Below are 23,633 nucleotides of genomic sequence, written 5' to 3'. Positions count from 1 at the left end.
ACTACTCATATCAATTATCTTCTGTGATTCTCCTTCCTAGTCCTTGACTATTTTATATTGTCCTAATATCAATGTTGGTAGAGATACGAGAAACAAATTTTTTCCCCAAATTTCAGTATCTCAGGCAGCAACAACAATCAATTTCTCAATTCCTATATACCTCTCAACCTACCTAATATCAGTCCTCTCCAAGAAGTTTGCCCAGATGACTCCCCACTGGCTGGCACGACATGTGACTCCACCACACATTTGCAACCAAGTATTCTCTATGTGAAAATGAGGGACTCACACTGCAAACCAAGTCAGGTCTTATGGTCCGCCTACCTTCACTCATGTGAAATAGTCTACTTATTTGTGTCAAGTACATATGTGGAAGGTGGATAGTATTTATGTGCATGGTTTAAAATCTAAAAGGCAGGGGTGCCTGGGTGGCTCAGTCAGTTAAGCGTCTGCCTTCGGCTCAGGTCATGATCCCAGAGTCCTGGGATCGAGCCCCACATCAGGCTTCCTGCTCAGCAGGGAGCGTGCTTCTCCCTTTCCCTCAGCTGCTCCCCCTGCTTGTGCTCTGTCTCTCTCTCTCTCTCTCTCTCTGTCAAATAAATAAATAAAACCTAAAAAAAAAAAAAAAGAATTATAGGGGCACCTGGGTAGCTCAGTCATTAAGCGTCTGCCTTCAGCTCAGGTCATGATCCCAGGGTCCTGGGATTGAGCCCCACATCGGGCTCCCTGCTCAGCGGGAAGCCTGCTTCTCCCTCTGCCTCTGCCACTTCCCCTGCTTGTGTTCATTCTCGTTTTCTCTCTCTAATAAATATAATCTTTAATAAATAAATAACATTTAAAAGGCAGACAGGCTCAGTAAGATAAACAGAAATGACTGTCAACCCGAGTGGGTAGGGTATTATCAGACCAGGTGAGCACATACAAGAAAGCCAGATAAAGCTCTGAAGGCAAAGTAAGGTTCAGGTTCAATTTAAACACAGGATTATGAAGGTTTATCAACTACAAAGAAACTGAGATTGGATATAAGACAGCAGGCAAAAGCACACTGAGAGGAACTGGTGGTAAAGGGAGTTTTAAGAAGTGAGTTTACTTTTTCAGTTTTTCCCCCTTTTACTTCTTGACTCTCTTTGCTATGTAGTAGGTTTCCTTCTTCGTGAGTGGATGCACTAATGCCAATTCGTCCTTCCTTTTTGAATGGTAATGGATGTGCTAAGACATCTGCCAGCAAGCTGTGCAAGGACATGGGCTTCCAATTCTCAAATATATGTCCCAGAAATGGGACAATGATAATCTAAGGCTGAACCATAGCCGTGAAGAGTTAATAAAACAGGCTCTTCTGGAACTGTCTGGAATATGCAAACAAGGGCCACAACCTCACACACTTTCTAAAACTCCCCTACCTTTGACATATCACCAACCCAGACTTCTATTATCTATCATCATTTGGCCAGCCTTTCTGATACTAATGATAATAATAGTAGCTACTTATTGAACGACTACCATATTTCCCCTACAAGATGTTATTACTAAGTCTATTTTACAAAAGAGAAAACTGTATGAGGATCTTGAGATATTAGGTAGCTGCTCAAAACTGCAAAGCATATGGAACAAAGTCAGAATTTGAATCAAACCTATATAATTCCAGAAGCCTTGCTCTTTAACTCCAGCCCACATCTGGAGTCCTGGCCACTGTGAACAACAAGCCCAAGTGCCCAGAACTAACACCCAAGGGGAAGGGTGCTGGAATTATGGACATCCTGGCACACAGTGAGTTCACGATAAATATGATTTAAGGAATGATGTTTTAGCATTACCATGAGAATAGTAGATGACCCTGCATCAGGCATTATCCACATAAATTATGATGAAATCCTAAGTTAACACTGAACCTTTTTTTTAAGATTTTTTATTTATTTATTTGAGAGAGAGAGAGAGGCATGAGCAGGGGGGAGGAGCAGAGGGAGAGAGAGAGGAGAGAGAGAAGCAGTTTCCCCGCTGAGCAGGGAACCCAATCAAGGGCTTCATCCCAGGACTCTGAGATCATGACCTGAGCCAAAGGCAGATGCTTAACTGACTGAGCCACCCAGGCGTCCCAACACTAAGCCTTTTTTAAAAAAGATGTATTTATTTGAGAGAGAGAAAGAGCATGTGTGCACTCGTGTGCACATGGGGAAAGGGGCAGAGGGAGAGAATCTCAAGCAGACTCTCTGCTGAGCACAGAGCCTGGTGCAGGGCTCGATCTCACCACCCTTGAGATCACAACCTGAGCTGAAACCAAGAGTCGGATGCTCAACCCACTGAGACCCAACCCTGAGACTTTTCATATCCAGTAGAAGAATTCTTTGTGCTTAGGTCCCCTTCTCACCTTAGGCTCAAATCCACACCCTCATTTCTCACTTCACGGTAGTCCCCTTGTGTCTCAGGCCATTTTAACTTGAGTGTGTATCCTTCCATAACCTCAAACTCAAACCTTTCCCCAAAACTCTCTTTCCCAATTTTCAACTTTTACTCATCTTCTAGTTTGCCAGAAAATAAGCTTGCAGTCATTACAGCTTCCCTGCCCTTCCTGTTATTTGTCAGCTTTCTGACCCTACCAAGTCAATCTCACGGTTGACTCTCTAAACCGTCTCCTTTATTCTGCCCAAGGGTACAGAGAAGCAATTAAAAATAGATGCTCAGGGCACTTCTGGTTGAAGGTACAGTAAATGCAAAGGCATGGCTAAATGGATGTTTGTGTGGCATGTGCACAAATGGGAGAGAGGGAACAAAGAAGAAGCCAGAGGCAAGAGATGTCTACGTCCTGAAAACAACTCTTGATGATTTGGACCCTTCACGAATTTTTAAGCAGGAAAGTGACATAATCAAATGTGCATTTTCTAATGATAGTGATTGCCCTGGAGGGGCCAGTTAGGTGGACAAATTGGCCAGTGTACTGAAACCCAAAGAAAATCTGAAAGGAGGTATAGCCATACAGAAACCTGCCTTATTCTCCTGAACCCATCTGTAAGGTTCTGGACTGTGAGTCCACCTAAATATCTTTCCACTAGTGTTTTCTATTGTGAGAGCTGCCACCACCATTTGCCCAGCTAGTCCCACAAGAAATGTCGAAATCATCTTCAATGTTCCCCCTCTCCCTTACCCCCCCGCATACAATCAATCATCAATTTCCTGTTAATTTAATCTTCTTATACATCTTGATGAGACCTATGTTAACACTTCTTTCTATCTCCCATCATTATCGTAAGCCATGGCATATCACTTCTTGCCCGGACCACTGCAAGGACTATCTAATTAATCTCTTATTTCATTTTATCTCTCATAAAACATAAAGACAGCAAACATATTTCTCCCCTCAGCCGAGATTTCAGTTTAATTGAGCAAAAATGAACTCTAGCATTCTGCTTTTCCTTCTGAAAATGAATTGCAGATTTTAGGCTGCTTTCTAGGTAGACTTCAGCAGAGAAATCTTCTAAAAGTACAAATCATACCATGTCGATCCCCTGCTTATAAACCTTTCCTTTTCCTGTGTCTCTTGGACAAAGTACTAAGTCCATTCAGCTCCTCATAGTAGAGCCTCTACTTATCCAACCAGCCAAATCCAGAGCCCCTGTTCTCTCCCACTGTGGAATTTCTCTTCAATTCCAGAGAGGTAAAATATTAGCCAAGATCTCTTCACATATTGCCTCTCCACCATTCAATCCATTCTTTATTAGTAGGACTGCCAATTAGACATAGGCCGAAATCTCTTAATGTATCCTTTTAACACAACTTCGCATTCATATTTTTCATTGTTTCATCTTTTGGGCTAGGTTCTGGATGAATTCCTCATTTTCATCCTCCGAGTTATCAATTCTCTCTTTAGCTTAATCTACTGTAGGGTTACTTTGTCTATGCATTTTATTGTTTTTATGTATCTTTCATAGTTTTTTTTTTATATTTCACTTACCGTATATATATTTTCCATTTCTAAGATTTCTAATTGGTTCTTTCCCATATCCATATATTCCTCAATTTATATCTGCCTACTTTGTGCTCATAATCTCCTGCTTGTGTAGACATTGTCCTCTCTCTTTTAAAGTTCTGCCCCTTGGGGGATATCTGCCACACTTACGCTTAAGTCCTCCCTTGTTGCTCTCTCTGTTCCTCCACACTGCCCAGAGAGAACAGGGCCACCAAAGCAACAGCAACAGATGTGATGAAGAAGGACCCGAGGAGGGCCAGTTCTCAGAGGTAACTGATCGGACAGAAAAGCTGAGGGAGAGAGTAGAGCCTAGGAGGACATACGGCTTCAGCTTCAGCAAGCTGGATGTATATTCACATCTATCACTAGAAAGAGGAAAGCATGAAGATTCAGAAGCAAAACTACACAGGTTTTGGAGGAGAAGGAACAATAAGGACAGTTTTGAATATATCGAGTTTGTGGAGCAAGGGACATATAGATGGGCAAGGCAAATGGGCTGAAAGGTAGTTGATTATATGTGTCAGGAGGTCAAGAAAGAAGTGAGACAGAAACGACCAGCATCCTATGGTGATGAGGCTGATAAATCCAAACCAATCCCCACAAACTTGTCCCAGAGTAATGACACATTCACAGCCATTTTGGTTTTTTGGTTTTTTGGTTTGTTTGTTTTAGAGGGAGGAGGGGCAAATGGAGAGAGAGAGAACCTCAAGTAGGCTCCATGCCCAGCGCAGCCTGTGGTGGGACTGAGGTGGGGCTCGATCTGGCGACCCTGAGATCATTAGCTAAGCCCAAATCAAGAGCCGGATACTTGGAGCACCTGGGTGGCTCAGTCGGTTAAGCATCTGCCTTCAGCTCAGGTAGTGATCCTGGGGTCCTGGGATGGAGTCCTCCCACCACCGTCGGGCTCCCTGCTGAGTGGGGAGTCTGCTTGCCCCTCCCCCTCATTGTGCGTGCTCTCTCTCTCTCTTTCTGTCTCTCTCTGTCTTTCTCTCAAATAAATAAAATCTCTAAAAGAAAAAAAAGAGCCAGACGCTTAAGCACCTGAGTCATCCAGGCGCCCCCACAATCATTTTGAAAATGGATATATCTTCTCTCAAAGCCATTTGGTTGTCTTTTGACTATGGATGGCTATGATGGAAGGACAAAAATAAATCTTTATAAAGCCGATTAATAAAATGTAATAATATATTTAGAATGCACAGTGGGAACAAGGAAAGGCGTGTTCCTCTCACCACGGCCACCCCCTTGCAGAAAGATTTCCCTGCTGAAATCCACCTAGAAAGCAAACTAAAATCTGCAATTCATTTTCAGAAGGAAAAGCGGAATGCTAGAGTTCATTCTTGCTCAATTAAACTGAGCTCTTGGTTGACGGGAGAACTATGCTTGCTGCCTTTCTCTTCCAAAGCATGGCAAACTCTATTTTACGAGGTTAGATAGACTCCGTCACACACAGAGAGAAAGAGCTAAAACCAGAAAGGGAAGTAGCCCGGTTCATTTTAAAGGAAGTTTAAGAAATAAATGCAATAATGCCAAAGCCAACAGGTGCAAAAATCAGATGAGGGATGACTATTCCTGTCACAGTGTCATTCTACCTTATTATGACATCACAAAAAGCATCAGCAGCACAGCATCACACTGGCTTTGGCGCATCTTTGTTTTGTGGAACAAAAGGAGCTCTTGCAGGTGCTGTCTGTACTCTCTGAGAGCAAGGAGAGTTGAAGAATTAGCAGGACCATTTTACTGATGAAGGTGTGAGGCACTCGCTGAAGGCTACCGTGGGAACCAGAAGGTGTTCTCAGCACAGAGCGTCAGAAATCTAGAGGGCCTCACGACGGGGACTTCCAAACCTGGGTCCCAGAGCACCAGCATCACTGGGGAGCTGGATAAAAACAGGAATCCCTGGGCCTCCAACTGTACCTACAAATAATCCTCTCCGTATGTTCAATATGTTTCATATGCGATTCCAACGCAGAACCAAGCTTGGGAACCACTGATTTAGTCCATTCGAGACACAGAAATTGGTCTATTGCCCAAGGGACATTTGGCAATGTCTAGAGACATTTTTGGCTGCTTCAAGTAGGGGAGGGAATGCTACTGGCACCTACTGGGTAAAGGCCAGGATGCAGCTTAAATCCTAAAATGCACAGGACGGCCCTCACAACTAAGAATCATCCAGTCCAAAATGTCAGCAGTGCTGAGGCTGAGAAATCCTGATATAATCCAACTGCTTGGGAAAGAACAGTCCAGGAAAATCACATGACTTTTAATTTTCGCCACACAAGGTTGGAATCTCCCATTCCAGAAATTCAGTCTCATTTTCTGGATTCTATGGAATTTTAAAATTGTTTATTGTGATAAACTACACATAACATAAAATTTCCATTTTTAAATGTACGGTTCAGTGGTATTAAGTAGATTCCTGTTGGGTATTCTGTGTGCTATGTGATCTTAAAGCTCCGAATTCAAAACTTCTTATTTAGAGCTCAGCTGTCATTTTAGTTCACCAGGCTATCGATATTTAAATGTCATGGGAATTCTGGGTTTTCAAGCTACAGAACTGGCTTTAATGCACTTAAGGGGACGTTTGTATTCTTGGTTCCAATCTTGCCTGAAACACAAAAAGCTTGTTCTCTTCTACGTACCACTCTGAAAAATTCATAATTGACTCCTAATGGTTACCATTATTAAGCAGAGCGTTGAGTGATTATCTCACTGAATCCCCACAATGCCGGGAAGGATGCATGAATATTGCCAAATTCTTCCTTACAAAGCAGGAGGCTTGTCCCCAGTCACACAGCTCTTAAGTGACAGCCCAGACTTTGAGTCCATATGTGTCTACCCCCAGTCCATGCTTGTAAGCACCAACCAAACCGCCTCTAAGCAGTGTCCAGCCCCAAAAGGATGTCTCGCTTCAGGTGGGCTCCTTCTGTAGTAACCCAGGTCACTTGCCACATTTTCCCTAATTTTTTAAAAAAATACCGTCTTTGCTTTCAGAACACAATGCATCCCTGGAAATCACATCATTAGTGGATGGAGCAAGCAAAATGGCAAGGATGTATGTGTCTGCTCGAATCAGACTGCTGTTAATGGTGGGGGCCAACTGGGGAGGGGGCATCAGAGATGGAGAACCTGAAAAAGAACTACTGAGCAAGGAAAAGAAATCAGACAAAGACAAATACTACACACGGTATCACTTATATGTGGAATTTTTAAAAAAAATCAAACTTACAGAAACAGAGAATAGAAAAGTGGTTACCAGGGGCTGGGTTGGGGGTGGGGTGTGTGTGGAAGAAATAGGGAAAGGCTGGTAAAAAGGTACAAACTATCACCTGTAAGAAGAATAAGGCCTAATGTATAACATGGTGACTGTAGTTGATGACACTGTATTGTATAACTAAAATTTGCTAAGAGAGTAGAACTTGAACATTCTCACACACACAGACACACACACACACACACACACGATAAATATGTAAAGTGATGGATGTGTTAATTAACTCGACGGGGGAGCAGACTTTCACAGTATATTTGTACATTAAGTCACTGTGATGTACACTCTAAATATCTTATAGTTTTATATGTCAATGTACCTCGATAAAGCTGAAATGAAATTTTAAAAAAAAGAGAGCTACCCAATAGATTTATGGTTTAGAAGAAATTGCCTGGGTTTCAGCATCACTCAGTGCTGGATTCAAATCAGGAGCTTCCTAGCTATGTGATCTGAGGCAGATTAATGAACTTGTGAAAAATTACAGACTAGGGAGTCTACAGTCTGCCTTGTTGGGCTGTAATAAGGGCGTGAAATCCTCCGTGCCGAGCTCATGGTCCATGCTTTCATCACTACTGCTACTGCTTTCACTATGTACAGAATGAGCAAAACCCCAACATCAAGCACAACAGTATAAACATGCTTTATGCAAGTAATGAGCTTTAGGAAGGTCTTGGGTAAATCAAATTTATACATCTTAAATGTACTACAGAAATAAGACAGTTGAAGGAAAAATGCAGGCAGTCATTCTGTACATGCTTGCCTAAAAGCACATCATCTAGGTTTCTTTTAGGCAAATAAAATCCCCAACCATATATGGGTAGGGGGTGCTACTATAAGTTTTCTGTTTGGAGGGTGGAGAATATCAACACTTTACTCTCATCCTTACTGCTCATAGTTCAAACCTAAAGCAGACACACACAGAAACAGAAATCAATGTGAGGGATCACAGCATACAAATGTACAAAAAACACAGGCTGACCACCAGGAGCATATAATCTACTTCAAAAGACATGGGTACATTAAAAAATGTAAGTAACATTCTGTGCAGAATATATTAACTGAATAAAAGCTATAGGCAAAGGAAATGATATAAGAAATCAGAAGGATGGAGAAACAACTGCATGATAACACACAAAAAAAGGTTTGAGTAGGAAGGAGGCTCTGGGCAGTGCTCAGCGAAGCCAGGATTTAAAGGAATGAAGAGCCGAACACAAGGGCAGGAGAAATCCAAGCAGGCTTACTCTTAGAAAGAAACTGCAAGAGATGAACAAGTGCATAAATGTGCATGGACACACTTCTAAAGGGGCAGCTTCTCTAAAGCAAGATGGCACTTGAAAATTGCACACAGCACCTGCACATACCTTGAACCCTGGATAATATGAAGGGAAATCAGGGAGGGAACATGAACTTAAGTTAAACAATCTGACTCAAGTCTCAGGATCACTCAAGAATCATCTCCATGATTTTTTTTTTTCAATTGTGGTATACTCTCTTCAAACAAAATCTTTCCCCAAAGCATCCAAAAATGACACAGGTCAATACAAGCTGCTGTTGCAGGAGTGACCTTGGAGAGCCCGGAAGCACACTGCATACACTCCTCACCCCTGAAGCATCTGAGGAGGATCCTTGAGAAGGATCCAGCTAAGGTTGAAAACCATACATCTCTCCCCATCATCTTTTCTGGGCCTGAACCTGAACCCAAGTTGTCTGTCTAATGCCCAGATAATAGAGATGATCCAGACCCCTTGCCTGCCCAGATGGCCCATGCTAGCTTTTCCTCAGTAGAAGTGGGCTCTATCTCCTTGTACAGACAGGATGGAGTAGATACACTTGGGGCTATAAGCAACACATCCAATCCATCCGTCTTCTACATGAAATAACTTCCAAAAGTCGGTAACACCTATGAGACTGCCCTTCTGCAGGTTTACGTCTGGGCAGTTTCACCAAACACCTGCTTGTGTTCTATTGGCAGGTGAAGGTTTATCTAGAGAATAATGTATCCATCAAACAGAAGAATTGGTGGCCCACAAGTCAGGCAGGCTGGTGACAGAGCTGGTATTACTTAGATAGAAGTTATACTTGAAGCCAAGAGATAACATGGAATCTAGACCAAGAGGATCAGTATCAGTGTAGAGGGCTAAGCATCGAGGCTAGGACAGATTTAGAAAAAAGGAGAGACATGGAATCATGAAGGAAACTCACAACACCTAATCAGACAAGGGGGGGGAATCTCAGAACTGCAATTTAATGAAGGGAAGGGGGTGTTTCAAGAAGATAAGAATGAGCAGCTTTGCCAAGTGTAACCAAGAGAGCGAGGTCAACCAAGGCGAGTGAAGACCACTTGATTTAGCAAAGCAGAAGGCACTGCGGCCATCAGAGGGCAGCTCCGGGGAGAGGAAAGTTGTTACTCATCCTAAGGTTAAGTAGACGCTGATGCCACACAGGGAGTGGCATATACTGAGAACATTTAAATCAACTTGGAACGGAAAGACAAAAACTAAATCACACACTAGCAAGAGAATTACTAGGTCGAGAGAAGGGTCTTCCAAGTTAAGAATAGAAAAGCTTATTGGTGAACAGCCAAAGAGACAGGGGTGGGGGCAGACTGAATGCCCTTGGAAAAAGCAGGACCACCTCTTCCCTGCTCTGCCGGCCATGGGAAAGAGGACGGCAGGAGACAAAGGCGTCATGGGCTCCGTGGAGGCATGCAAACACATCAGCGGAGGGGCTGTGAGACACAGGCCGGAGTGGAGGATTTCGGGCCTCGGTGTACTCCTTGGAAAGAAAGGCATGCAGGGCAGAGGCAGGAGAAATGGGAGGCCTGAAGAGCAGGTGCAGGAACAGAACAGCTGCTGCCCAGAATGCCGGTGAATGGCCAAGAAACGGAAGACGGTATCACCGAGAAGTGCTAGGGAGCCAGTGACTATTCCACAGCACAAACTGGACAATGGCTGTGTGTCCAGTTAGCATTCTCCCTTACTGCTAGATGATGCCTCCCATTTACTCTTTAGTTGTTTCTCCTTCCTAAACATTAAAAACATTAGGCAGAGAAAGAAGGAGAAAGCGAGGGAACTGTTCATGACGAAGGGCAGGTAAAAAGGAAAATGAGCACGTCTCATTTTCTTTTTTTTTTTTTTAAGATTTTATTTATTTATGAGAGAGAGAGAGTGAGTGAGAGAGCACACCAGCAGGGGGAGGGGGTAGAGAGAGAGGGAGAAGCAGGCTCCCCGCACAGCAGAGAGCCCAATGCAGGACTCAATTCCAAGACCCTGATATCATGACCTGAGCCAAAGGCAGATGCTTAACTGAGCCACCCAGGGGCCCCAGGTCTCATTTTCTAATCGAAGGAGAACATACTTAAACCAGCAGCAATGAGGGCTGTCTTTACGGAGTGATTACCCTGAGCCAGGCAATGTCCTACATTCTTTTCACACATTTCCTTTAATCTTCACAACAATCATGAAAGTGGAAAATCATGACGTCAGCTTTACAAAACGAAGATTCTGAGGCTCAAAGACGGTAAGTGAGGCTCTCACAGAAGCGGGGGCTCCAGGGCTCCCACCCAGGTCTCAGTGTCCTGGAGCCTGGAGGGCATCGGTTTGGCCACACCAGCTCTCAACAGACGCCCCTCGTCAGAGTGGTGTGGGCTCCTCGCTCTTGATGGAGAACTATGCTCTGCAGAAAGCAGAAACCAGAAGAGTGCGTGGGAGCCTTTCAGGCTCAGTGTGCCCCCGACAACCACCCACTGTAGCCTCAAGTGGCTCCTGAGGGTGAAAACTCAGCAACAGACAGCAAAGGCCAAAGCAGAAGCCTCCAGCAAGAGAGCTTACACCTCCTTTGACAGCCTCATACGTAGCGGTAGCGCAAGCTCCACTTGTAAAAAGCCCTTAGGAGCTTTTCCTACCGAGTGGAAACACAGAAATGTCTCCTCACAATTTAGAAAGAAGACAAACCAGTCTACTCATGCAGACATCCCCTTGAACCAAACGGGCATGGGTAGCACAAGGCTGAGCAGAAATGATATCCCCACTCACCAGGAAGCTCCCTCTCCCAGTTACCCATTAATTAAATATCCATTTATTAAGGACAGACTGTTCTCCGGGCACTAGAGAAACAACACTCAAAAATGAAGCCCTTTCCAGACTCCTGACTATTTCTCATGAGCCCCTGGATCACGAGGTGTGGGAGCCCCCACATCAAACTCACTTAGGGCTCATCACAAAGCAGATTAAAAGCCCCCACGCCTGGCCAACAGCATCAACATCTCTGCAGCTGGGCTGGAACTGGGCATTTTTCACAAGCTCCCTGGGTGATTCTTGGGCACACTCCAGGTCAAGTCAGACCACTGGTTTAAGTTAACACTCAGTGGCAACACAAGGTGACAAGTGGAAGAATACTCGAGGTTTTAGGAGAACACAAGACAGCGATACCTTACCCAACTTCCAGAAATAACCTTTTAGTGAAATAGTAGCCACCCAGGGTAAAAAGGAGCAGAGTTTTCTGAACAAAGGTAACATGCTATGGGAAAGGGGCAGGGTATGTGACGCTCAATGAACATGGGAGAAGATCAGAAGAAACCCAAATGACAATCACTGCTTAAGTCCTCACTGCATGTGCAAATACATTTCTAATTCTTGTGCCAACTTCTGATGTGATCAAGAAACACCACCTGACGTCAACACAGCCGCCAGGCTCTCCCTCCAACTTCAGCAGCTGCAGGGTGATCAAGGGCTGGGATTCTAACTCTTTCTGTGAGGCAATGCCAGGAGGCCCACAATTTGGCCAACTGTTTAAAAATACAATCTTGAGGGGCGCCTGGGTGGCTCAGTCGTTAAGCATCTGCCTTCAGCTCAGGTCATGATCCCAGGTCCTGGGATCGAGCCCCACATCGGGCTCCCTGCTCTGCGGGAAGCCTGCTTCTCCCTCTCCCCACTCCTCCTGCTTGTGTTCCCTCTCTCTCTCTCTCTCTCTCTGTGTGTCAAAATAAATAAAATCTTTAAAAAAAAAAAAAAGTACAGTCTTGAGAGTAAGGGAGGCCTGGGTTTATGTCCTGGTCTCGTGGACTGGCAAATCACTTAATTTCCATGAACTCAATATCTGCATTTGTAAAACCAGAATCATCACCAAGAGTGACACAAGGAAACATCATGTACCTCCTGATACAAGGCCCCGAGAAGGTCACAATGTCATCTCTCTGGCATTTCACCCCAAAATGCAAAATCTGGGGGGAAAGCACCAGAGAAATCCAAACTGAAGGACATCCCACAAAGCTGTCCTATACACTATAAAATTATCAAGGTCACAAAAGATAAAGAAAGACTAAGGAAACATTCCAGATCAATAGAGACAAGAGGAACAGGACAATAAATGTAATAATACATGATCCCGGAGCGGTATTGGACTGGGGAAAACACCTATAAAGGACCTTATTGGGACAACTGATGAATCTTGACTATGGGCTATGGACTCAGAGTTAGATGATAGTTTTGAACTAACGTTCAATTTCCTGGCTTTTATAAAGAGACAATGGTTATGTAAGAGAATGATTTCGTTCTTAGGCAAGACACAACGAGTACTTAGGGGCAAAGGGGGGTGATACCTCTAAATCACCCTTGGATGGTTCAGAAAAAAAGATATATATTAAAAAGAGAGGAAATAGAGAAAACAATAAAGCATATGAAGCAAAACATTAATAATTAAAGAAGCTGGATAAAAGGTAGCCAGAAGTTCTTTGCCATTTCTCTCTTTGAAATTGTACTGAAATAAAGTTACTCTTCAAAACTATCAGGCCATGAAATAATAAGGAAAGACTGAGAAACTATCAAAGGCTGGAGGAGACCAAGGAACCATGACAACTATATTACAGTGCGGCTGGCAATCCTGGATTAGATCTTGGAACAGAAAAAGGATATTAGTGGAAAAACTGCTGACATCCAAATAAAGTTTGAAGTTTAGTTACCTAGGTCACATGCCATTGTTAATTTCTTAGTTTGGGGAAATGTACCAGTTACATTAAGATGTTAACATTAGGGAAAACTGACTGAAGGGTATATGGAAACTCTCAATAAAATCCTTGCAATTTTTCTGTAAATCTAAAATTGTTCCAAAATATAAAAGATAAGTTTTAAAAAGTAACAAGACACACACACAGCAAAGGCCATCGCCAAAGGCAAGAACAGGACTCCACAAACCCTTAAGAATGTCTATCAGGAGCTGCTGTTTTACAGCAGAGGTTCCCAAACACCAGGGGCCATGGCAGAATGAAAAGGAAGTCATTTACTAAACCACTGACTTAGCATCTCTTGGCAGAGGGTCCCCAAGAACATTTCAACAAGTGCCCCAGGTGATTCTGATGAGACTCAGACTTGGGCACCAGGTATCCAACTCAGCACTTCTCAGACTTAACTACATACAGGAGTCCCCTGGGGATCTAGCTAACATGCAAATTCTGGGTCAGGAGGTCTCGGGTGGGGTCTGAGACTCTGCATTTCCAGGGAGCTCCCAGGCGAAGTCCAAGCAACTGTCCTCAGCCACACAGATGGAGAAGGCAAAGCAACAAGACAGAAGGGGCCTGGGTCCATGACACTGGAGCATCACGCCAGGGCAGGACTGCCCATGTGGGTATGAGAGGCCAACTTCTCTTTGAAGCCGTTGGTTCTCTCGGTTGTAGCCAAACCTAATCCTAACTATATTGAGTTTGCACCAAGTAGTCCCAGACATATTTTAAAATTCAACTCATATCCTCTCTCGAACAGCACATGAAAAAGGACAAACATCTGTTACCTGACACAAATGTAGATAAAACCACTGGGTGGGCTTCTCCATCTGCACGGGTTGCTTCTAGAGCTTCACAAAAACAACCTCAGAGAGCAGTTAAAATGACCATGATGAGCTGGACTGATGACAACTTTTTTGACCACAATCCTAAAATTTTACCCTTTCTCACATTCACCCTCAAGCTCAACTAGTTCTGATTTGACCTTTATAATTTATTTTGAGTCTTTTGGATCCACACAATGCCATACAACTCTTGCAGTATTCTTCAACCAGATAATAAAATCTGACCGGGGGCAAAAAAGTATAGATCATAATCATAAAATAGTATTGAGAACATAAATAAAAACTGGAGTTGCCATGGTACCCTAATTTTGAAAATGTCGAAAGCCATCTAGAATCCTATGTTATTTGCTTTATGAAACCCAAAGTGTACATTAAGTCTCAACCTTTTTTTTTTTTTTCCCTTAAATCATCTGCTCTGGAATGACATAAGTAACCTTCCTGAGATAACCTGTAATCAAATCCAATCAAAGCTACACCAAAACACTGTCAAGATTCAAGCTAAAGGATGCCTTTAAAGGTAAGGCCATTTAAAACATCTTCTGGATATGTTTTTTAATTTTTTAAAGATTTTTAAAATTTATTTGAAAGAGAGAGAGAGCACAAGCAGGGCGAGCGGCAGGCAGAGGGAGAGGGAGAGGCAGGCTCACCAAGCAGGGAGCCTGATGCAGGGCTCGATCCCAGGACCTTCGGGATGATGACCTGAGCCGAAGGCAGACGCTTAACTGACTGAGCCACCCAGGCCCCCCTGGATATATTTTCATTCAGTAAATATCCATGGAGATTTATTACATGCCAGACAATACACAAGACACACAGTGCATTTTACACTAATAATAAAATTATAATTGGCTGGGATGCAAGACTGAGTCCTTCTATACCAAAATAATAATCTCATTATTAAGCTGTTAATATAATGCACTTGTTGGCTTCTGCAAAGATCGAAGGGGAAAGTGAGTCAAAAAATTAAGTTTTGTATTGCCTATAATAAAACAATCTGCACAAATTCATAAGCCCCTGCCAGGCAGGGCTGGGACAGCCTCCACTGTGTCCACTGCCCAGAACCCTGTCCACTAGGCCCTCCCGCCTCTCTCACAGCCTCAGACACAAACCCTGTATTGACGCAATCCAAGCCGACGTTGAACGAGTATAAAAACCCCATCCATCGCCACTGTATGTGGTACAGAAATCAAACTACACTGCAACTATTATTGCACAGATTTTTCAACACAGCCGGGTGGGGGGTTGGAGAGCTATCCAAAGTCTGTGAAAATGCCAAAACAGAAAGAAGACTGAAGATAACCCCCACGCTGCTGCCGGCATTACTGACCTGATCGATTTCCATGAGTTTGGGGTAGGCGCCCGGCCATTCTATGGCCACCTTGACGATGTCCGCGGGCGGAGGCATGGTAAACCCCGACAGTCCGAAGCTGGTAGAAGCGGGATCCTACGGTGCAGACGGCCGCACGTGTCTACACCTAATGAGGAATGACAAAAAGAAAGAAAAGTTGCTCGGTGCCGATGCAGGGCGAATTCTGCTTCATCACTTCCTGTTTTCACTGGTGGTTTTAGGTATGAGAAACGGCTCTGGGTGCAGAACACAGGGCACCAACTGCACCACCAGCCGCTCCCGAGGAGAGAAGACAGATGAGGGGAAAGTGCCGACGCCCTGGAGTCAAAGCCTCCAGCAGACGCGGCCCCATCGAGGGATGGTGTGTCCCTTACCACCGGCTTCGGCTCCACACGGTGCCCAGGGTCGGAACGAGCCGGGCTCACTCTGTCCTGAGACACATGTAAACTTCTTGCGCTCAACAGTCTCCGGAAGAACAGATTGCCCAGGAAGTCATGGTCAGGAAGCAGCATTTCTTTAAAGTGTTTTCTGTGTGTCACAAATAGAGCTCTGCGCTATAGCAACCAGGATATCGTGAGGAAGGAGAAATGCCCCGAGGTTCGCACACATGCACACGCACGCTCCCTCCCCAAGGCCACAGTTCACACACGGCGCCTTCGGGGCGGGGGAGCCCATTGACTGATGCGGATGGTGCGGCATTCAGAACGGACCTTGAATCAATTGTGTTGCTTTCACAAAGGAAGATCCTCCGCCGCCTCTCCCAGATGAGCCCGTGCGTGTCTCTAGGATGACTTTTTTAACTTAGTATTTTTGAACGGGTGAGACATTTCATGTGATTCAAAACTTAAAGGTGTGTGTGAAAATATAGCGTAGAATCTCCCTCCTCCTAAAGTTACACATCCACCCGTTGTCCACTTTTACCCCTATTTCTCCATCTATCCCATTCTTGTGTGCCCCTCCAGAATGGCTTCATGTATATAAGGCAAACGCAAAAATATATTACATTTCCCCCTTTCTTTAGAAAAACAGAGGTGGCATGCCATACCCTTTTTTTTTTTCCATTTTGTGTATTTATATATTAATGCAAATAAAGCATCCTGGCTCCTTTTACAGCTGCATAGTTGTTCTCTATATGGGAACATCCTATCTGATGAGCTCGTTCTCTGTCACCTCGGCCCCCAGGTGATTTCCTACTTTCGGCTATTGTCAATGAGGCTGTGGTGAAGAGCCTTATGCTCGCATCATTTTGCACATGGGCAGGTATATCCTTACCATAGATGCACAGAAGTGAAATCGGTGGGTCAAAGGACACAGGCAGTTTTATTTTATTCTATGTTTTTAAAGACCTATTTATGGATTTGAGGGGAGGGGCAGAGGGAGACAGAGACTCTTAAGCAGACTCCGCATTGAGGGCAGAGCCCAACTCTGGGCTTGATCTCACAACCCATGAGATCATGACCTGAGCCAAAACCAAGAGTCCGCTGCTTAACTGACTCAGCCACACAGGTGTCCCGATCATATGCAATTTTAAATTTTGATAGCCATTTCCAGACATCGCTCCATAGGCATTGCACCAATCTACACTCCCTCCAGTAATGGATGAGGCTGCCTATCTCCACACAGCCTCACCAACAGACTGAACATCTGCACACTGGATGCACTGAAGAAATATATCACATGTACTTTTTTTTTTTAAAGATTTTGTTTATTTATTTGAGAGAGTGAGAGAGAACATGAGAGGGGAAAGGGTCAGAGGGAGAAGCAGACTCCCCGCTGAGCAGGGAGCCCGATGCAGGACTCAATCCCGGGGCTCCGGGATCATTACCTGAGCCGAAGGCAGTCGCTTAACCAACTGAGCCACCCAGGCATCCCAAAAGGCAGTCACGTGTACTTTTAATGTGTATTTAATATGTATTTCTCTTATTGTGAATGAGGTTGAACATAAGGAGGCAAAGTCCCATGTCCACTTTCCTGTGAACTGTCCAAATCTTTTGTCCCTTTTCTATTGGGTTCTTGGTCCTTTCTTTTCAGAAATTGATGTGTGTATGCAGATTTTGATCAAACACATGCCTTTGGCTCTTTATCAGACCAGAGTAGGCCTTGTCAGTTACTATCCCCATCTCAGTGGTAGCTGGACATCACTGAGATGATGAAGATAGCAGACTTACTAATGGCCACCCGGACAGCACTGGCAGTTAGAGAAATAACTAACTCCACCAAGCTGACAAGTACCAGAAATGAACCCAAACAAAACTGCTGCTCCTTTGGCCAAGGATGATGAGGGAAGCCTGCTGGGAGGCTAATCAGTGCTAACCGGCAAAAGCAAATCTACAAAGCAGTGGTTCACTCATTCAACAAACAATTATTGAGCCCCACTATTCTGTGCCAGGCCTGTTCTCAGTGCTGGGGATACAGCAGCAAATCTAGATGTTAGACAGCTCAAGGGATACAGAGCAAAATGCAGCAGGGAAGGAGCATCTGAAGGGTGTGAACGTATCTGCGTGAGAGCGGCCGAAGTACAATGGTAAATAGGTAAATCTGGGAAAGCTCCACTGAGAAGGCAGCATTTGAGCAGAGGCTCGTGAGATGTGAGGATGTGAGCCAGGAGGACATCTGGAGAAATTATGTTAAAGGCCAAGGAAACGGCCAGTGCAAAGGCCCTGAGGCAGAAGCAGGCCTGGCATATTCCTAAAAGAGGCAAGTGGCTGAAACCAAATAAGGGCAAAAGTAGTTCCAATAGCAGTTGGGTCATAACTTGGGAGGGTCATTCACCATTCTCTTGACTCCCTAGACGCTCTTGGTTTATGACTCCTAAAGAAGAAAGCTCATGTCCCTGCTCAGAGTATAAATTGGTACAACTTTCCAGAGGTACTTTTGGCAAACTGTACCAAAAGCCTTACGATTTCGTATTCTCTAAGTTATTTTATTTTTCTAGGATATTTCCTCAAGAGATAATTATTCACTTAACTATAACAATGACAATTGCTGTTTTGGTTATGACCCCCAAAACTTAAAAACAACTGAATATTCTACAACAGGGACTTGTTAAATAATTATGAAGTCTCATATATGCAAATACAAGTAGACGATCTGTACTGGGGTCTTCTTCTTCACAGTCTGTATGCTCTTTTATTCACTTGAGAATTCTACAGACAATGTATTATGTCTATACCACATCACTTCAATTCAGGATCCATATCAGTTATATACCCTAGAATAAGAATTAAGAAAACAGGTTCTAATGTGAAAATAGACTGTGTAAATATTAGGTAACTCTATTCAAACAAAGAACACACAATTTTGAGGGTCAAGAGAATACGTAATGAAAATTAAAATGCATTTTGAACCTCTTCTTCCCTCCTCTGCACAAAATAGTCTAGAATTACACTAAAAGGGGTCATCTAACCACCCAGGAATCAACAACCAAAGGTGATTTTCTTCCCCTTTAACCAGTATTTATTTCTCAAAGACTGTTGAGACCAAACCTGTTGAACAGGTGAGAATACAATGATGTGACTCTCCCTGAGTCCCTGTGGAGAATAAGAGAGCAGCAGTGTACAAAGGAGCCATTGAGAAAGCCAAGAGGCTAGGGGGAGTCCCCTGGGAATTCACTTGACAAGTCCAATTAGACCTCATCAGCGTTGCCCACAACAACAAACAGCACAGATGGGGCTCCCGTGGGGTAGAGTCAGGTGCACAATCGCTGAATGAATAATCCAATCACATCGTTATCCTCAGAAGTCCACATCTTATCCTCTTGAATTTATATTTGCATGAGGAACAGTTAATTCTAGCTCATCAGAGCCAGCAGCAGTAAAACTGAGCCTAATGTTGTCAAAATTGCCCAGTAAATATAAGGCATGTAAATCTGTGTAAACAGCCTGATATAATAATTCTTATGCAAACTAAAATTTAAGAGCCTCTAAAGGGAAGTCTCTGCAGCTGGCTAGACACTCCAACCATTCTGTCTTGTAAGGTAACTCTCAAGTCCCTGGAGGCAACTGGGAAAGGGGTGGAGAATTCTACAATGTCCCTGCTTGCCTGCTGATTGATTTACTTTATTCCCATTTTAACATGAAGATTCTACAACCTTAATATGCATGTCAAATGGCTTATTTATAGTTGAGTGAATTTAATGAGGGATGGAGGAGTCGCTTTTTATTTGGGAGTTAGTTACTCAAGTCTGCGTGTCAGTTAGATGTGACTCCATAACCCTTGAGCAAGTGGAAATTTTCTTTATCACTCTGTTGAATGTCTCCTTCTTAGCCTTGGGCCACGTTTCCAAGACAACGGAGAGAAACCGTTCTTGATTCCATCTAGAAATCTGTCTGTCTCTAGACATTGTTCTTTGCCCAAAGTTCTACACGCCTCTGAGTTTGAAGCTCACCTCTCTGTAGTGTCTTAAAGATCTGTTACATCTCTACATGTTTTCCAGTCTATCTGATTAGGTCTTGGGAAGAATAAAGTTCCCAAATATCCGATCTTCACCCCCCTCCAATTTCCCATATAGTTTTCACTTTCGGTCCCTGTAATGGCTTTAAAACCTTGTATCTTATTTCTAGTCTTTCTGTTACACCAGCAAACTCTATTAAGAGAGAGAGAAAAAAAAATCAGCCTAAGAGGACATTCCTATAGGAGCTGTGTAATGGAAAAACTAACACACTTGCCCTGGTGAACTGTGTGCCCCCACCATTGCACTGAAAGAGCCTGACAGATGGACCAGTAGAAGCCAAAAGGCAGATCAATGGGAAAGAAACACCAAACAGCTGGATAAATGACTTGCTTCAACTCCTCTGTCCCTTCCTTCCTCCCCAGGAAAACTGTCCTCTGCCCCACTGGCCATCATTATCTACTGGTGACAAATTATGTAAAGATTATGGAAATAGTGGGGTTAGCGAATTTGAATAACTTCCCCCCAATATTTACATATTCCAGAGGGTGGAGGCCCCTCTCACATGATTATGGGCTACTGTGTTCCCCTGAAAATGTTGAGGTCCTAACCCCCGGTACCTAAGAATATGACTGTATTTGGAGATAAGGCCTCTAAAGAAGTAATTAAGTTAAAATGAGTTCATTAGCATGGGCTGTATTCCTATCTGACTGTCCTTATAAGAGGAGGAAATTTGGACACAGGTACAGAGGGACAACCATCTGAGGACACAGTAAGAACAAGACATCTACAAGCCAGGGAGAGAGGCTTCAGAAGGAACCAACCCTGCCAACACGCTGATCTCAGACTTCCAGCCCCGAGAACTGGGAGACAATACGTTTCTCTTACTGAACTCTTCCAGGCCGTGGTGCTTTGTTATGGCAGCCCTAGCAAAGCAATGTAACATTGAAGACAGAAAGCATAAAGAAGAGGCTGATGATCTGACACAAAGACGCTTAAAATCTTGCCATTCCAAAAAGCACCATAAAAATTTAAAAACAAATAATAAACAATCAAGAAAATAGTTGCAATAGCTGTTGCAACCTGGTATAAATATCCTTAATAATGATCTCTTATAAATATATATTTTTTAAAAAAACCACTTGCAGAACCTAAAAAAAAAGAAACAAAGTAATCCACACAACAGGAAATGTATGATCAATAAATACCCAAAAGATCACCCTTAATAGCAATAAGAGAAATGCAAAGTAAAAGATCATACCTTTTTTGTCTACCATACTGGTAAGAAATGAACTTTATTGACTGGTGAGAATGTGGGCAAAATAACACTTTCATACATTGATACCAGCAAGAAAAAAAACAGCAAAAGCAAAAACCCTTTAAAAATAAATAAAATTTAAAAAATAAATAAATAAATAAATAAAATTAATTTCTTTTTAATCCATAAGATGTAGAGTAATAAATTTGGCTATTAGAAGGTCTGTTCTCCTGAAACCACTAAAGCAGGGTTTCTTAACCACAGCACCATTGACATTTTGGATCCGATAATTCTATGCTGTGGGGCTCATCCTGGGCACTGCGGGATGTTTAGCAGGCATCCTTGGCCTCTGCCTAGTATTAGATGCCAGTTACACAATCAAATTGGTCGCTTATAAACTGGAGACAATCAAAACGTCTCCAGACATTGCCAGATGTCCCTTGAGGGACAAAATCATCCCTGGTTGAAAAGCAGGGCACTGAGGTGACTGACTCTAATCTTGCTTTTATAAAAACGTATTATATGGACCAACTTTACAAAGTGGGCAGTAATAGTCATGAATATACTATTTTAACTGCAAAAAAAAATAAAAGGGAGAGATGAGATGCGGAACAAGAATCACTTAACAGATAAAATTTTTTTAAGTTGCTAAAATCAAGAGGAAAGGGAATTTATATAAAAACATGAAAACCTTGCTACCACTTGAGGACAATTTTGTGACCTTTTACTCTAGCACATTTTCCCTCACACACAGCTCTAGCGAACTCTTGTAGCTTTGGTTTTTGTCCGTCTAGTGAGCTTTTCCAGCTCTTCTCTTCAGGTGGCAGGTCCTGTCCCACAACCAAGAGTGGGCATATTGGGGCCAATGACAATGCCCACCTCCCTGGCAACAGTGATTGATTGGTCCGAGGGACAGACACATGATCCAAGCAAATCAATTTCTGGGGACCACTCTATGAGGCCTGGAAGGAAGGAGTTCTGTCTTTCTGTGAGGCGTTGTTTGGCAGCTGTCTTCCTCCATTTGGGGACAGGCCATCTGCGATAGGAAGGGATGGGGCAAGGAGAAGCAAAGACAAGCAGCGAAGAGACATAGGAGAGAGGAAAAGGGGACAAGAGTCCTAATATATTGAGCTCCAGGCTCCTTAACTTTTTTCTTCCATCCTGTGAGCTCTCCTAATACTCTTCCTACATATATGAGCCCATAAATTCCCTGTTATGCTAAGTGAGTTTGAGTTAGGTTTCCATCACTGGTAATTGAAAAACTCCTAACTAATACATCAACCCTATCATATCTGTTTACCTGCCCCGAGTTATAATCTTGCCAGTCCCTCGAGAGACAACTGGCACACAAAACACACACTGAAGTTACACAATCCAACCCTGGAGCTAAATAGGAATGATATTTTATTCACCAGTTCTAGAGCTCAGATACCTGCATGTCCACATTTCTGACGGAGCCTTCACTGCCTAGAAGCTGCTTGTCCTCTCCTGGCCTACAACCAGGAGTCATGCAGGCATTTCAGGAATTAGCCTTAGCCCGGCCGGCATTTCCCATACAACACTGCTGCCTTCAGATATTAAGTAATGTAATGTAAAAAAAAAAAAAAAAAAAAAAGATGAAGAAGAAGGAAAGGAAAGGGAAGGAAAGAAAAAGTTAAATCTCTTGTAAAACACTGAATGAAATAATAGCTAATTATGGAACCAACTAGTTCATGTACCATATACTTTGTGTAACAACCTTATAAAATCGGTACCATTACTAAACCATTTTACAGACTAGGAAACTAAGATGCACAGACATCAAGTAACTTGCCCAAGATCTCATATCCAAATATGGAGCCCAGCCAGAACTCAATCCACATCTGTCTGATTCCATAGCCATGTTTTTAATCACTATACCACTTTTTAAAAAAAGTTCCTTTACTATAGGGCTTCTCGGACCTTTAATGTAATATATGTGTACTGTGAAATTTTCGTATGCAATACATAATATTTTCCAAATGTATCTTTCTAGAAAAAAATTTTTTTTTCATGGAGCACTGGTTTCATATGGGACACACTTTGGGAAATGATGCTTTGAGACCATTTTCCTCCTTTGTTTCTCTGGAAAAAAAGAAGTGCTGAATAGTTTTGGCCAGATACACAGTGGAAAGTGGCAGAGAAAACTTTCCTTTAGCCCCATATTGAATTATCATCACCTGCGTCTATGGAATTAGCTCCAGGAAAGCAGCCCAATTCTTTTGAGTAACTCTTTCCAATTCACAGTGGACAGTAAAAATTCAATTAACTACAACTTCTACTGTGCAAATGAGCAGAAGATAAACAGCAGAAGAAACTGAGTATTTGTATTTGTGAGAGCTTGAATCTCAACATCTCCCCCTTCCTGCCTTAAAACTTTAGATGGTGGGGCGCCTGGGTGGCTCAGTTGGTTAAGCGTCCACCTTCGGCTCAGGTCATGGTCCTGAGGGTCTGGGATCGAGCCTGGAGTCGGGCCTCCCTCTGCCCCTCCCCCTACTCCTTCTCCCTCTCTTGCTCACTCTCTCAAATAAATAAATCTTTAAAAAC

General features: G+C 43.2%; 1 protein-coding gene across 8 annotated transcripts in view; it reads right to left on the bottom strand.

Annotated features, from left to right (window-relative positions):
- ELMO1 (engulfment and cell motility 1) overlaps nt 1-23,633 on the bottom strand; it is a 518,756-nt gene that overhangs the window by 406,213 nt on the left and 88,910 nt on the right. For 5 of the 8 annotated variants that reach the window (XM_081800259.1, XM_081800257.1, XM_081800260.1 and 2 more), the window contains one exon: nt 15,400-15,547. The exons of 2 other annotated variants lie outside the window; for them this stretch is intronic. In XM_081800259.1, the coding sequence (XP_081656385.1) occupies nt 15,400-15,477 (78 nt within the window). In that variant the 5' untranslated portion in view covers nt 15,478-15,547. Of the gene's footprint in view, nt 1-15,399; nt 15,548-15,794; nt 15,914-23,633 lie in introns of those variants that run through there. One more of the 8 variants, XM_081800262.1, reaches the window with a different exon arrangement.

The sequence above is a fragment of the Leptonychotes weddellii genome, chromosome 12 (assembly GCF_054177405.1).
Source record: "Leptonychotes weddellii isolate Sample4059 chromosome 12, ASM5417740v2, whole genome shotgun sequence".
Classification (NCBI taxonomy): Eukaryota; Metazoa; Chordata; class Mammalia; order Carnivora; family Phocidae; genus Leptonychotes; species Leptonychotes weddellii.
Note: the sequence above shows the minus strand (reverse complement) of the source record. Positions and strands in the feature narration are given on the sequence as shown.